The 15,481-nt window shown below is 39.2% G+C and overlaps 1 protein-coding gene across 1 annotated transcript in view; it reads right to left on the bottom strand.

The window, feature by feature from the left end:
* Positions 1-15,481, bottom strand: part of LOC103800609 (histone acetyltransferase KAT2B) — a gene marked incomplete at its 5' end in the record, with an annotated part of 30,113 nt that overhangs the window by 12,536 nt on the left and 2,096 nt on the right. The window contains 8 exons of the mRNA XM_009072990.1: positions 1,023-1,231; positions 2,589-2,725; positions 4,127-4,252; positions 4,904-5,010; positions 7,563-7,754; positions 10,062-10,243; positions 11,926-12,015; positions 12,492-12,637. Of these exons, the coding sequence (XP_009071238.1) occupies positions 1,023-1,231; positions 2,589-2,725; positions 4,127-4,252; positions 4,904-5,010; positions 7,563-7,754; positions 10,062-10,243; positions 11,926-12,015; positions 12,492-12,637 (1,189 nt within the window). The remainder of the gene's footprint in view (positions 1-1,022; positions 1,232-2,588; positions 2,726-4,126; positions 4,253-4,903; positions 5,011-7,562; positions 7,755-10,061; positions 10,244-11,925; positions 12,016-12,491; positions 12,638-15,481) is intronic.

Here is a 15,481-nt window from a genome sequence, read left to right as displayed (position 1 = left end):
GGGAAGATTTCCTCCCCTGCTCCAGCATGGGATCTCTCCCACAGGCTACAGTTCTTCATGAACTGCTCTAGCATGGGTCTCTTTCCACGGGGTCACAACTCCTGCCAAGCAAACCCGCTCTAGCACAGGCACCTCTCTCCACAGGCCCACAGGGCCTGCCAGCAGCCTGCCCCAGGGTGGGCTTCCCACAGGGTCACAGCCTTCTTTCGGACATCCATCTGCTCCAGTACAGGGCTTCTCCATAGGCTGCAGGGGGGACAGCCTGCCTCACCATGGCCTTCATCACGGCAGGTGAAACTGCTGGAGCAGTAAATGAAGCCCATGGGAAGGACCCATGTTGGAGGGAGTTGATGGGGGATTGTCTGTTGTGAGAGGGACCCAATGCTGGTGCCGGGAAAGAGGGTGAGGAGCTCCCCATTGTGGAGGAAGGAGTGGCACACACAACATGTGATGAACCAACTGCAGCCCCCATTCCTCATCCCCCTATGTCGCTTGGGGGAGTAGGTAGAGAAGATGGTGAATGAAGCTAAGCCTGGGAAGAAAGGAGGAGTGGGGGAAGGTATTTAAGATTTTGGTTTTATTTTCTCATTACCCTACTCTGATCTGAATTGTAAAAAGTTCAACTAACTTCCCCAAGTTGAGTCTGTTTTGCCTGTGACAGTAATCAGTGAGTGTCCTTAGCTCTACCCAAGAAACTTTCATTGTATTTTCTCTCCCCTGTCCAGTTGAGGAGAGGAATGATAAAGCAGCTTTGGTAGGCATCTGGCATCCAGCCAGGGTCAACCCACCACAGTCACACAAGAAGAAGTCACTTGTCATTAATACAGCCCCCAAGATAGTATTCAGGTACAATTCAATTAGACTGACCAGGAGTTGTAAGAACTCAAAAAGATAGCAAAAGTGTAGCACAGGCAGAGCTCCACTCCACACCACCTCTGCTGGCCCCTTCCTAAACCACTGCCTGCAAACAGCAGCAGCCTCTCTCTGTCTCACGCACCAAACCCCTCTCCAAGGACACTCACGGATCAAAGACCAAGCGTGTGATGTATTCCTTCGGCATTCGAGGCAGCTGATGGGAGAACACATTCTGCAAACCAACCAGCCACATCATGATCTTCTTGTTGGGCTTCTGGTTCAGAGAGTTGCCAACCACATGGAATTCGATCACCCCTCTGCGCTCCTCCAGCCTCGCTGCCTCATCCCGGGCTGAGTGTGCTGAGAGGAAATTGGTCTGTACCACACAAAAGAGGAACAAAATCGCATTTTTGAGATTTCACATCCTCTGACAGAACAGCCTTAATGAACAAACAAGTAAAATCCACTCTTATGTCCAAGAGCTGCCAATGATTGCCTTTGTAATGTACCTTTGCAGAAGGGACACCATCAAATAAGCCAAATCTAAGTCTATAGTGTATAAGTGTATATACATACAGGGTATAAAGGCCTATTTGAACATGTATTGGTAAAGATCAGGTAACAACAGCAATGTTTATGACTCAGCAAGTTCCAAAACCTCTTGAGGGACATCACTCATCCAGTTGAAGCTTATGCCACTAAGTCTTTATATTTTCTTTAGTCTTAGTTAGCTTGGGCAACAGTAGTGGATTTGCCTACATATACTGCAAATCACACATTTTAATGGTGATGCAGAAAAAGTAGCATTTTCCACTGTCTCTGCCACTACTGTAAGAGCCTAAAAAGAACATTTTAACTCCTAAAAAACCCAGTTACATATCTAACAAATGCATCCATATATTTGAATGCAGATTATATTAATACAATTTATTTACCCTTTTTTTTCAAAGACAATTTTACAATGCTAAAACAGCTTTGCATGCACATACTGTTTACTTTTTAGAGCAAAGTTTGGCTGCTGGGTTTCTAGTCACTGCCAGCCCCAACAGCCAGGCTGGCAAAGCATTTGTAATATGCAGATCCATCAGTCACAGTACATAGTTTGAATAAGAAATGTAGGTGGTTCCAAATCTTCAGCAGTTTCTAGCTAAACCTTGGCAAACAAGCTGCTGGCAAAACATAGCCTGGCAGAGGGAACAGAAGGAGGAAAAGCCAGCCAAAAAAAAAAAAGTGTGCAATTCTGTATATGGCACAATTTCGCAATTCTGTTTGTTTTTCTCTTCCAGCAGGAAAAAGAGCAATCGGGGAAGACAGAGCAAATAAATGTTTAAATCAGTTTCAGCACTAGACAGAGGTTTTAACTTTGGATCTTTCATTGTGCTAAAACACTTGAACCCCATTTAACCTTGTCTTATGAGCTATATCTATGATTAACAATAAAAGCATACTCTGAAAGTGTTCTGTAACAAAAGTACCTTGCAGGATAACCTGGGATCTACCTTTTTACTATCGCTAATTTACAAGTCTCTTTGCTAACTATACACAATGCATTAAAAAGAATTGTAGAAATATTCTTCATGTTAATTATGTATTTCACCGATATTTTGTTCACCTAATGATACTCTTTCAAAGTCTATTTTTCTCGACAGGACTCTAAGCTAATCATACTCCATCCATGTGGAACATTTACTAAAAACAGACCATTTGCAACACGAAGTCTATGTATTTCTCACCTCTGGCCCAAGCATTGCTGCAGGATCTGTAATTGTTGACATTACTTCATTGATTAACTCAATAGGAATATCTCCTACAACCCTTGGTCTTTTGGAATCCTCCAGAGAATAGGGTTCATTATTTTTCCTCTTTTCCCCTATAAAACAAAACAAGGGCAAATTAGAAACAACTAAACTGTCATAGACTAGCATTATGAGTCTAGCACTTCTGTAAAATTCTTGTTTGTATGACAAGTTTTGTGGTGGGGTTTTTTTTAATCCCCATGGAAAGGGAGAACAAATCAAATCTGAACAGTATTTATCACTGCTCAATTTTGGCTTTGCACTGGGATATTAGCATGAAGCAGGATGAATATATCTCTCCTATACCTCTGTAAATTCACAGTGAAACTATTTGCTTTTCTCTTTTGCTTCAAAATCCTCTGCATGGAACCTCTGTGCTGCTGTCTTGGAAGGCCAGTGCTCAATACACAAACTGTAGTGCACATTTCTAGATAACATGAAATCCCCATTTTAGGATTCATTTCAACTAAGTAGTTGCTATATATTTCTTTCATCCTTTTTGTAAACTAAGCCACACATACAGTCTGATGCATCATACATATATGACTTAGAAAACCCATATAATGTTTCCAAATCAAAATATACCATGTTAATTATTAGCTGTCCTACTAAGTGCAGACCAATATGTAATATAGCAAAAGGAACCAGTTAAATTCATGAAAGAAAAATCCACCTAGGACTAGCAGAGGTACACTAATAGAGCCATATAGAGCTCAGGATTATCCCACTCATTATCCTACTCATTCTCACTTTTGAGGGACAAGTTGAGAAATGGTCTTAAAAAAAGCTGCAGTTTAGGAGCCACCTTAAGTTCCTCTGTAGTAAATACTGAAGCTAAGAATTCATTTAAGTTTTTCTACTTCCTTAAGGACTCACAAGCTCAGGATCATCTCTCTGACCTACAAACTCTCTTGACGTGGTCATTAATCCTGAGGGTGTTTCAAAAAGAATTTATTAGGAGAATTTATGCATTTGCCAACTTTTTTCCTCCAAATTTTTTTTTAACCTGACCTCATTCAGGCTTTCAATTTAACCCGGTTAGTGTGTTTGTGCTTTTCTTTACTGCTCAAATGTATGCACTTTCAGTACCTCGAAATATTAAAAAAGCCCAAATGTGATGGCCCCTTTGACTCTGCCATTATTTAAATGAAACCTTTTTCATGGCTTGTACTGCAACATACTCCGGATCTTGTACTTGTGATGTACTCCAAGTAAGGATTTTTCAGAAACCTCTGACACCAGCAGACCTTTCTCCATTTTAATTTAATTTAAATAAACCAGTTTTCTTTCTTAGAAATACATTTGCCATTTCTGCTAGATAAACATTACCATAGTGGAGAAGAAGCATATATGTGCATGTCTTTCAGCAAAAACACCTCAAGTTCCCCATTGCAGAGTGAAGGCAAAGGTCAACATATGCTGCAACTACTGATAATACCAACAGAAGCCAAAGAGCAAGTCTCCCTCTCCATTACCTAAGTTTGGGTCAAGGGCAGAAGCAACTTTGCAAGCAGGACTCATATTCCCACTGTTGGGCTGCTCCAGAGATGAAGGACTTGCACTGTATGCAACAGATCTTGCAACAGGAGGTGGACTGATAACTGCAATGGCATAAAAGACAAACACAAAAAAATCAGGACGTGGAACCCATTTTGGTGCTCACTGAAGGACTGTCACAACAACAGACCCACCTTCACACCCACCACCTAGGAAGTAACAGCTAACATTGTGCAACAGAACAATGCTACCAGTTTGCAAGCAGAGATATTAAAGCTTTATCTCAACATACTTTTTTGAACTATTTCTACCTAACAAGGGACTGCTGGATAACAGAGACTGCAAACATCAGGCTTTATTATTTTGCAGTGCTGAGCACAAGCTAAGAAAACAAACTCCCTTCACATACCTGCCAAGCCTGCTGGCATTTAGATTCATGAAAAGGCTTTTTTTCAGGGGTCTATTGAAAAGCAAAATCTCATCATTCAGCTTCAGCTGTCCACTTTAACAGTGTTCAAAGACTGGTTGGACAAGTCAAACTCAATAAAGGAAGAAGTTGTTGCACCAGTTAAGAGGATGAAGCTATTATTTTAAAAGGCCACAGACTAACATCTTTCTCTCTCTAATATTAAAAAAAAACCCAAATAAACCAAAAAAAAAAAAAAAACACTAACCAAAAAAAAAAAACCAAAAAACCCACTAATCCCAACTCATCCAGTTTTCATTTGTCTTACTCAGCACTAAATGCAAATTACCTGTCTGGATTCCCAGTTGGCCAGTTCGGGAACTAGATGCCATGAAATCTTGATCCCAAATGGGAGAATTCTGGCTGTACACTTCTTCTTCCAGCATAGACAGAAACCTGGGAATAAAACCATATGAAATATTAACTTGATATGATCATCTCAAACAGGTTCTTTTTCAAAATAAGCACTTGCAACTTTTTAAATTTAAGAATATTTACTGAGTCAGTAAGAAAATGCCGTTGGCCAATTCTTGTTAAAAAAAAAAAAGAACACACACAAAATCACAAGCCACATTAGACAATAAGTATTTTAAATCAGTAGAGTGCTTTCACTTATGAGAATTTATCTTTAATAATAAATAACATTGATCTAATTTACAAATGCAGAAAGAAACAGTAACAAACTACTTTTACAGAACAAAACTGCATTAATAAGAAAGCTGTGAGCTGATGGATGTTATACAATGATGGCAAAATATGTCTGTTTTGATAAACGAGTGTTTTGCAGATGCACTTGCTTTCTGCCTCTTATAGATTGATAAAATTCCAGTGCTAGTTATTAACAATGCTCTTAGGAAGAAATTTTTGCTACTTTAATTGTCCTACTGTAACATTTAATTGCATGTTTGTGCTTGCATAGATGTCTTTTCAACCTTACTTTGGTACAGTTACAGAAACAGCATGATTTTAAACCTCTCTTACCATTATTATACGTAAAAGAAATTCCACAAATCAGACTATCTGCCACTTTCTCAGGGCTAATACATGAAGTGCCTCTCAGAAGCAAGATAGCTGCTTATCCTATGTTGCACAAAAGGGGTTTTCAGACCAGAAGTTGATACAGCACATTTTTACTCTCTAGAGTCAGCTATATGTATAGAAATTGTCCAGCTGAACCCAACAGGATTGTTGAGTAAGACTTTCTTGAACAAGATAAGGATTTCCAGGACCAAGTCAGACTCTTGTATTGTATATACAGTCCAGCTAATCAAGGTGCTGTGTTTGCTGCTGTCTATACAGCTGATAACAGCTAAAAAAGTTTGTAACACCAACCTGACCATCTGTGACAGAGCAGAAGGACAAATTAAACTTTAGCCAAAGCTGCATTTACAGGCAGCACAGAGGCTCTGCCTTCAGACCTGTTACTCACTGCTTCTTAGGTACACACGAGGCTCTGCCTTCAGACCTGTTACTCAATGCTTCTTAGGTATACACACACACAACTGGTGGATGCTCCCTTTGCCCAGAAAGGAATGTCCAGGGCAGTCAGGAGTCCTGTGCCAACACCAGGCTCCACACTCTGAGGCACAGCTCCTCTGCAGGGCTCACTCTGCATAATGCCAGCAGAGAGACAAATACTTCAGACAAGTGCAGCCCGTAAAAGATTTAAAACATTATTCATATTTCCCCACAGATCATCTGCAAACAGTGCTTGTCTTTCTTTTCTTTTTTCACCCCCAGCGGAATATCAAAAGGAACAGCAGTGAATAATAATGCTTTTCAAATTACTGTAAAAGGCTGTAAAAAGCAGTGAAAACATGGGTGTATGCACACCTGCTTCCTCAGCAGCTCTGCTCCCTGAATCACTGCTGTGTTAAATCCTTCTTTATATCTGTTTCAGGGCCAGATCATGATCCTATTCCCAGATACACACAAACATTCCTGTATCCATAACAGTCTATCCCAAGTTTGCATTCTTCAGGGTGGTAAAACACACTATTAATAATAGTAGAAACAACAAATCCTGTCCGTACTCAGCTTTGGAAAGCTCATGCTGTTTTTCATTCTCCTGAGCACCCACACAACTTCTAGCCCCAGACAGTAGCTTGCATAGCATCAGTGCCATCAGCTTTCCTGTAGGTTTAGTTCCTTTGCTGTTAGGAGGGACAGGCTTTTAAAGTACAGCCTAGAGAGCCAAGCCACCCTCACAAAATAAGGATATTTTTGAAATTATACACTATTTTAAGAGGAAGATTACAATGAACGACCCTGTCACCACCACCACTGATCCTAATCACCACTAAAATGTTTGAAATTAAGCACTGTCAAAGTTGAGCATGTTTTGAGACACGTCATTCTTCCACATACCTCAATATGTAATTATTGTTGTTTAATTGTGAGAGATTGTAATCAACATTTCAGTACTGGAACAGGTAGTCAATATGAAATTTGTGTGTTTAGGATTCACTGATGCAGTTTTATACTGAATCCTCTCTTCTTTCTCAAATAAACTCGTCTCTTCTGGGCATGGGGTGACTACTTTGCTCCCTATCACAATGCTGAATTAAACTGAAATTCTTAGCTGTATATAAACTCCAGTACAACACTCCCTTTTTTGACTTCTCCATCATCAAAGCAGAAGGAAGCAATGTTTTTGGAGGTCTGGACCTGTGCTGTTTCCAAGGGCTACAGAAAATTAAAGTAAGTGACCAACAATACCTGCTAACAGGCAAAAAGCACAATCCCTCAGGAAGATGAATAATCCTAGTACAAAGCAAAGCAAGTGGTTGTGTATATAAAATACTAGTTCAAGCTATGGCAGTAGAGAAAGCTGCAGTATCTACTTGTTACTGAATAAAAAGAAATTATTTTAAGCTGCAGGTAATTTCTTCCTTTCCACACCAAAGCTAGTGGTTAACCTTGAACGCAGGCACACTGTGACCCCTTACTTTGGAAAATGAGTGAGGATTAGTGTTCGTTTTTCTTGAGGAAGCTTGTCTTTTTCTTGCCTGGCCTGTTCTAGCAGCTGCCGTCTCATTACAGTAAAAACGGAGCGAAGCAATGTCCTACCAAAAACCTGGGTGGTTTCATACCGAGGTAGACTGTCACAGAACTGAGGGACATTGCAATAACAAAGCCACCTGTAAGAAGGAAAAAAGCCAGATATTATCACCATCAAACATATGACAATGCAATAAAACCACTACCCACATCATCTATAATGCAGCTGAGAGCTGTATGACCATATTAATCAGTTCCACAAAAAGGCTGGACAGAATTAAGCAGTATTTATATTACCCAGTTTATAAAAGTACTTGCTTGTCATTTCTTTAGAGACTCCACATATTCTTTTCCTCTGCAATCTAGTTTCCATAAAGTGCTTTGTTCCAGACAATAATCACAGATTACAGAAAATTCATGTTGATGTCAGGGATTCTCTCCACAGCTCATTCATTTAGCCTCCCACATCTGCCTCTCACTCTTAAGACCCTTAGCATGGCCTGTTTTCCCCTCTTCAAACTTCTACATTTCCCCACAGAGAGGCAAAAGGGTGACACTTAACTAGCTCCATCCCAATCCAACTGGACTTCTGCCCTGGTCTCCCACCACTTGCCTTCTTCCCATCACACCCTGACGTGTTACTCTTCCATTACTGGTATCTAATGAATTTTGTATTAATAAGTACATATGAAAATTGTAACATATCATGCTTCTCTTCTTGGAAAAGGGATTATGGTACTGAAGAGATGATTCAGGAGTACACGGCCTATGCCTAATCAGGAAACAGTATTTTGGTATCTGTATGTAAGTGAACAGTCATGGGTATCTGAAGCTTTAGCAGAATCAGATCACAACCATTACAAAAGCTCCAGCAATGAAAAGAAAATGTTAAGAACTGGATGTAAACAGACTGTGCTGGATCCTGCACAGGTTCCCTCATCTAGACACAAAGTACAGCTTGTCTCAAAATGCTCTCCCAAGCTCTTGTGCCTTAATCTTTGCAAACACAAGTTGCAAAATAGTTTGCAGACTTCTACTCCCTGTTCTTGGCTGATAAAGCACACCTCTCCAAACACAGGCGTGCATGTGCATCTCTGATACAGTTTTACGCTAATTCTCGGGTTTTCAAATGAAATTGGTGACTGAAAAATTCAGGAGGTGCATCCATGGTGCACAGCAGCACCCCAAGAAATGCCTGGAAGAACACAGAGGGGAGAAGCTCACAATGACAGATTAGATCAGATGGAAAGAGGCAGCACTTTGAGTCAGAGGGAACACCTGAGGGACTGTGGGTAGGAGGGTTTGAGAAACCACAGTGACAAAATTATTAACAACAAAAGCCACGAAACAGAGCCAATTACCTATTGATTCCTAATATAACTTAACTCCTACCAACCGTGGTTGACATCTGTTATCGCAAATGAATGGAGGTCAAACACCCAGTAAACATGGTTTTAGGAGCCCCATGGATTATAACTGTCCTTTATACCAGGCAGTTATTGGAGGTGACAGGTCATCTGAGAGAATTCCAGACAGTCACAGGCACAGTGCAGTCTGCTGTATCACCAGCCACAGTCTCGACCCACACCAGGGTTTGCTGCTCTCCTTCATGGAGCTGATGTGTGTCAGAGGATAGGCCACCAGGAAAGCAGCCAGATGGCAGTGCTCATCCTCAGCCAGGAAAAGTACCCCTGGCCATTCCTGGTAACAGGGGTGCTGACTGACAGAGAGGTTAGATAACTGCTGCCTGCACCAGCAGGAACCTTAACTGCTGTCACTGTACTAACTGAAAAAGCCACTGCACTACTGTTAAGAGAAAAAGAAAATTAAAAGAGACATGGCTTTTGATCCTAGCTCTTCTTCCCCCAGTGACTGAGTTATTCCTTTGAATTGTAACAATGCATTAAAAGGTCATAACAAGAACTATCATTTTAAGGAACCTATTAATATCTGTTCCCCATTTAGCATTCAAGCACTTGCAAAATTATTTTGATTCCTCAACTCCTCTGTGATTTGGTTTCAAACTGTGATGCTTTACAATGCTTAATGCTTTTGTCTTTCTTTTCAAGTTAAACAAGAAACTGCCTGAATTTTTAGTACATGAAATTAAGGATCTTACATGAGGATCATATCTTAAGAAGTCTGAGAGCTCTCTGCAAACACAGACCATGCAAAAGCATTGTTAGATACTGCGGTTCGTGGCCTCTACTCCCTGTTCTTGGCTGATAAAACACACCTCTCAAAGCACAAGGATCTGCATGAAAATGATACAGTCTCACTAAAATCCTCAGGTTTTCATGTCTGCTCCATGACTGCAAAAATTCCATGACTCCATGACTGCAAAAATTCACAAGGTACATCTATGGTGTAAAGGTATTGGTGTATTCCTGAAGTTTGTACATACCCTATTTATGAGAAAGACTTGTAACAGGCAAAAGCAGTGTTACCTGGTATAATTCACTTTATATCCTGCAATATCATCATTGGGTGACCTTAGTCTTCGCTGAGAAGGTGTCTCCAGGTGCCAGTAGTTAATGCGGTTCAGAAACATTTTAGCTAGCTCCACTATTGTCTGCCTTTCCTTCGAGGGTAAGTGGCTAAACTTGTACTGCACGAAGTTATTCACACCCTTAAAAAGGAAGAAAATTCTGTTTAATTATTTAGCCATCATTTTTTGTAGGAGCATCCTCAAACATTCCTCACTTTATGTTTATTAACCCTGAACTTGCATTACATGGGAAAGAAAAAAATACTGGAGACCAGGAACTCCTTGCTCAGCTACTCATGGAGCTGTCACAGGTTGATTCCTCTGTACACAGCAGCAGGTGCATCCAGCTATTTTTATTTAATCCACCTCTAGCAGCTGACATACAGGGAGAGACTGAAAATTCTTTGTTTCTCCTTGCTTCTCAAAGTCAGGGAACAGAGAAAGTCCCAGTCTTTCTTTGATATGCTCTATAAATCAAGTATCACGTACAAAACTCCCCAGCTATATTTCAATAATAACTTCTGGACTTCTAATTAAGTTTGTGTCTACACATCATATTATTTCTTTGAGAAGTGTCAGTACTTCACAAGCACATCTCCTTGTTTCACTTTGGATACTGTTCAGTTTTAAGAAGAAACTACTGAACACTGCTAAAATGTGTGACTAAAAGTGCTGCAATACGTATATATTATAAATTAATTATAGTAATTGTGCTTAGCCAATAATTTTGTTTGATTGAGTTGCTGAGCTGCTAATATCAGAATTGAAAATATTAGTCTATTTTAAAGGGGAAGTTATTTCAAAATAAACTTTTAAGAATTACCCTATGCTTCATTTTCTTAAACAAATGGAACAGTATGAAGAATGTGACAAAAATTATCTTGCACAAAACCTTTTTAATAGCGTATTTTAAGGTCTAGGAGTGTAGGGAGATTAGATACAATTATTTTTTTGTTTATACTCAAACTAAAGGAACACATAAGGTGAAAACTTCCCAGAAATTCAGCAACAAAGTGTTTTGACTTTCCTAAATTATAAGAAGTGAGAGTTGCAAGGAAATAATTACTACACATAACAGTCTTCACATGTAAAATATCCTGTTTAACAATAGAGTATCCATTCATCCACTGAAGAGAAAACACTGAGCTCCTGTTTCAGTGAGGTATGTGAGCCTCTGCATAGTCTCACTGGAGCTAATGGGCCCACTTGACTGCCAAAAGTGCATTCTTAGGAGCTAGCTTAACCAAAAACTGAACTTGTCATATGTTCTTTATCCATTGAGAGTTACAAAAGCCTCAGTTATTCTTTGGTTTCAGCTTTGGTTTTTTGTTGTGTACCCTTTGAAAGAGAAGGCTGTGATCTCACTAAATTGGATTGTAACATTTTTCTTGATTTACAGCAGGCAACTGTCATTTTAATATTGGATTTCAAAACTTCAACAGCATTTTTCATCACTTGAAACAAAGAAAGATTAGAACTGCCCACATAAAAGTAGCATTTCAAGTTAAAATTCTCTAAACCCACAAAAAACTGTTTCATTAAGGCATAAGATGAATGATGAGAGAAGTCAAATAATCTAACTATTGTACCAACAGTAAAGAAGCAGCAGCAGAAGCCTCCTATGATCCCCTACTTTGTTCTAAGAAATACACAGAAACATCTGCAAACTGCCTAAAATGCCTTGTTTTCAAAACCAGTGCCTACATTTACAAAAAAAAGCCAAACCAAAAACAAAACTCCCAAACCCCCAAATTAAAAAAAAACAAAAAACAACAACAAAAACCAAAACCCACACCAAGCAAGTCCACGTTTTGACTCTTTACCTGTTCAATGCTAGGTTTCTCAAATGGGGGACTTTCCAAAGATCCTTCTACTACCGGTTTTCCCATCTGTAAAATGCACTTCCTCAAAAGCTGTTAAAAATATATACATTGTAAAAATTTATTTGCATACATAGAGTCAATGGAAGACACATGCACAACAGTAAAGAAAATCTCCTGGCTATATATCTGTTTGTTTAGTCATCTGAATTTGTAACTGCTAAACTTCACTGTGAATTCACCTTCTTCGATATACGTACAAGAGGCTTCTCTGAGGAAATGTAGGCAGCTGAGTTAGCATTTATGTCAACTGACTTTTTGTGATATGTAAGTGAAGGTGGCACAGTTTATAGATGGGACTCAGGGTTACTTCTTCAATCATCCAGATGGCTTTTAGATTAAGAACCAGAACATGGCAAGAACCAGTATGTCCAGTCCAGTTACTCAGTGTCACCCTAGAGAAAAAATGTCTTGCCAGATAAAGTCAATCCATGCATGAGGGGCAGTGAAACTGGTTTATGTGTGAGACAGCAAAAAACCCAAGAAGATACTCCACAAATTCAGCTTACTTTGAATAGGTAGAAATAAACTTGCTTGGTGTCTGCATCTTCTTCTTTGTGGACACAGGTGAACAGATACTCCACATCCAATACAATCCCCAGCAGCCTGTTCATTTCTTCTTCAGACACATTCTCCAGGTGAGAAACATGAGCAGCTAAATGAAATAAAATCCCAAACTTGTAAAAAGCCTATGGAGAGAATCAGTATACTCCAGGAGATCTCAAACTAAGCCATAACTGCAAAGGCTATGATCCCAGAATAACGTATTTAAACAGAACATCTTATCAGAGGTAACTGAACCATGCCACATCAGAGCAATTTGTAAAGATTGTCCAGTGGTGGTGATTTCCACAGCAGAGGAATGACACTAGCTGAAATCACATCATCTGTTAACACTTAAAGCAGACCACACAAGTCCTGCTTTTATTAATATGTTGCACTATATAACTAACTACGTACATTTTTGTCCAAGAGCTATGCATTTGTGACAAGGTTTCTTGACTGAAGAAAATAAATCTAGAATTCCCACTAATAAGGTAACCCAGGTGCAAGGAGCACCTTATTCTGTGAAGAGTCAAAAAAATTGGCTCTGAAAGTAGGCTTTTTGTTTTAAACTGGACATTATTGCCTAAGTCTCCTGCCTCCATATCATATAAGACCAAACTATGCTTTGTGCACACTGTATTAACAGATTTTACAGACTGTACATGCTCATTTGTTCAGAAGTTTATGAAAAAGCATCTTTCAATGTGTCCTAATTTCCAAGTGACAAATTCCCTTTTATCATCTCCAAAGGTAAATACAGTTCCACATCTGTAATTTTCAACAGCTTGTGGTTTCTATGTGTAAAACAGGACATTCATTTCAAGCTGGTTTGAACAACTGGCCCCAGGAAGAGAGAAGGCAATGTCAAACATTAAGTCAATTCCAAGAAAGAAGATAATTTGCATTACAAAAACCAACAGTCTTCGCTGACACCAGGCCAATGGAGATGGTATGCATTCCCTTTCCTCTGAAAGGACCAGAAAATAGCCTTTCAAAGATAGGGAAAATTATTTTAAAGTTTGGACATATTAGCTCTTCTATATTTTAATATATGCTATCAATATTTACTTCTGAAGAGAAATATTGTCTTTTCAACATAAATCTGACTCCTTAGTTGGGGAGGTAGTGGGGGAAAATAACACTTGACTTAAAAAAGATTATATTTACTGGCCACCCAGCAAAGATGGTTTGTATGGAGAAATTCAGTACGACACCAAAACAATTAAATTCAATAAATTTATTCAGCTTCAAGTAAAAAGGACACCATAGCTCAGACCTTTAAAAAGATGCCAGCAATTGTTTCCACTTAAATGAACGTTTAGAATATAGTGTCTAAGGGAGATGACAATCATGAGCTTTCTTTAAAGACAAATATTCGGCATTCAGGGCAGAATAAAATAATTAAACTTCTGTCCTTGAGACAGGTATGAAGGGTTAATATTCCCAGCTGACTGTCCTGATCTTGTAGAAATAATAAATACCGTCCAAGACAAGCTTTGCATTAGTGACTTACAACATACTAAAGAAACCTTGCATTCAACTAACAAATGAATAAAACATCACCATAACAAGCCATCTCCAATACTGAACCTTGACTACTTAGTGTTTAAACATTTTTTTAAACTAGAAAATTATTACCTACACTGGGAATCTAAAAGCAATGTATTACCAGCATGTATTAATTACCTGTTGCCATTTACCACAGAGACACCAATGTTTGTACATCAGCCCAACAAACTATCTTTATTCAGATGTTCACAGCACACTCCCAAATTCTGTGGCTATTAGTAAATTCAATATTAAAATCAAAGCCTTTCATTAAAATCAAATCACTAACACCAAAAACTGCATTATTCTTGACTAGAGTTACACAGTCCCAACCACATGCACTGCCCAGCTGGTACCCTTTCCTCAATTGCTGTTACGCCTGAAAAAAAACGAGTTAATTATCACAAGTGTAGGTTACTGCCCAGCTGGTACCCTTTCCTCAATCGCTGTTACGCCTGAAAAAAAACGAGCTAATTATCACAAGTGCAGGTAGCTACAGCATGCAGAAGAAAGCAAGCAAAAAAACCAAGGCTCTGCAGTGATGTGAAGACCTGCAACTTCAGTAAGCAAGTAGTGGAGTGTATGAGTTAGGAACAGTGAGAAAACAGAATAATGAGGAGTATGTCCACAATCTAACTCAAAATCAGTGTGTACATAAAACCACTAGTAATGTATATTGGACAGGCAAACCAAGAAACACTCAAAGACACTATGGGAAGGTGCACAGTAGGAACTGAAGGCACTGCTGGAGGGAAAAAAAGAGAGACTGAATATGTATACAGTGTATTAGCAGTTTTAAAAGTGATTCAAGACTGAAAATGTTTACCAATAGAAAAATGCATGCTGTAACACAAGAGAAACCAATCAAATATAAAAGAGTCTCTGACTAAGCAACTGCTGCTGGTCTTGAGGATGGTTGAATGTGAATTCTCCCAGCACCCAATTCAGTCACCACTTGACAGTGTTATGGTAGTGACACAATATATCACTCAAATAAAAAAAAAATATTCATTAAAACAACCATATTGAGCCAAGCTGTGGGCCTGAGCCCCACACAGACAAATACAAGCTGTAGGTAAGTTCATGATAAGCTAATACACTCCATCAAACACATTCAGGCACCAAAAACTGCACTGGCTTGAGGATCAAACCATATCCCCAAAAAGAGACAATTCGAGCAAGTCTAGTATCTAGGATTACCTTTGGGGGAAAAAAAACAAAACAGCAAGTCTAGTATCTAGGATTACCTTTGGAGGGAAAAAAAAACCAAAACAAAAAAACCCCAACCAACCAACCAAAACCCCAAAAAACCTTCCTACATTTTACATCAGGTACAGTTTCAATCAGTACAGGAATTTCAATGGCTCTCTGGGGAGAAAATGCAGCACAGACAATTTGAAGTCTA

The sequence above is a fragment of the Acanthisitta chloris genome, unplaced genomic scaffold, assembly GCF_000695815.1.
Source record: "Acanthisitta chloris isolate BGI_N310 unplaced genomic scaffold, ASM69581v1 scaffold7094, whole genome shotgun sequence".
Taxonomy (NCBI): Eukaryota; Metazoa; Chordata; class Aves; order Passeriformes; family Acanthisittidae; genus Acanthisitta; species Acanthisitta chloris.
Note: the sequence above shows the minus strand (reverse complement) of the source record. Positions and strands in the feature narration are given on the sequence as shown.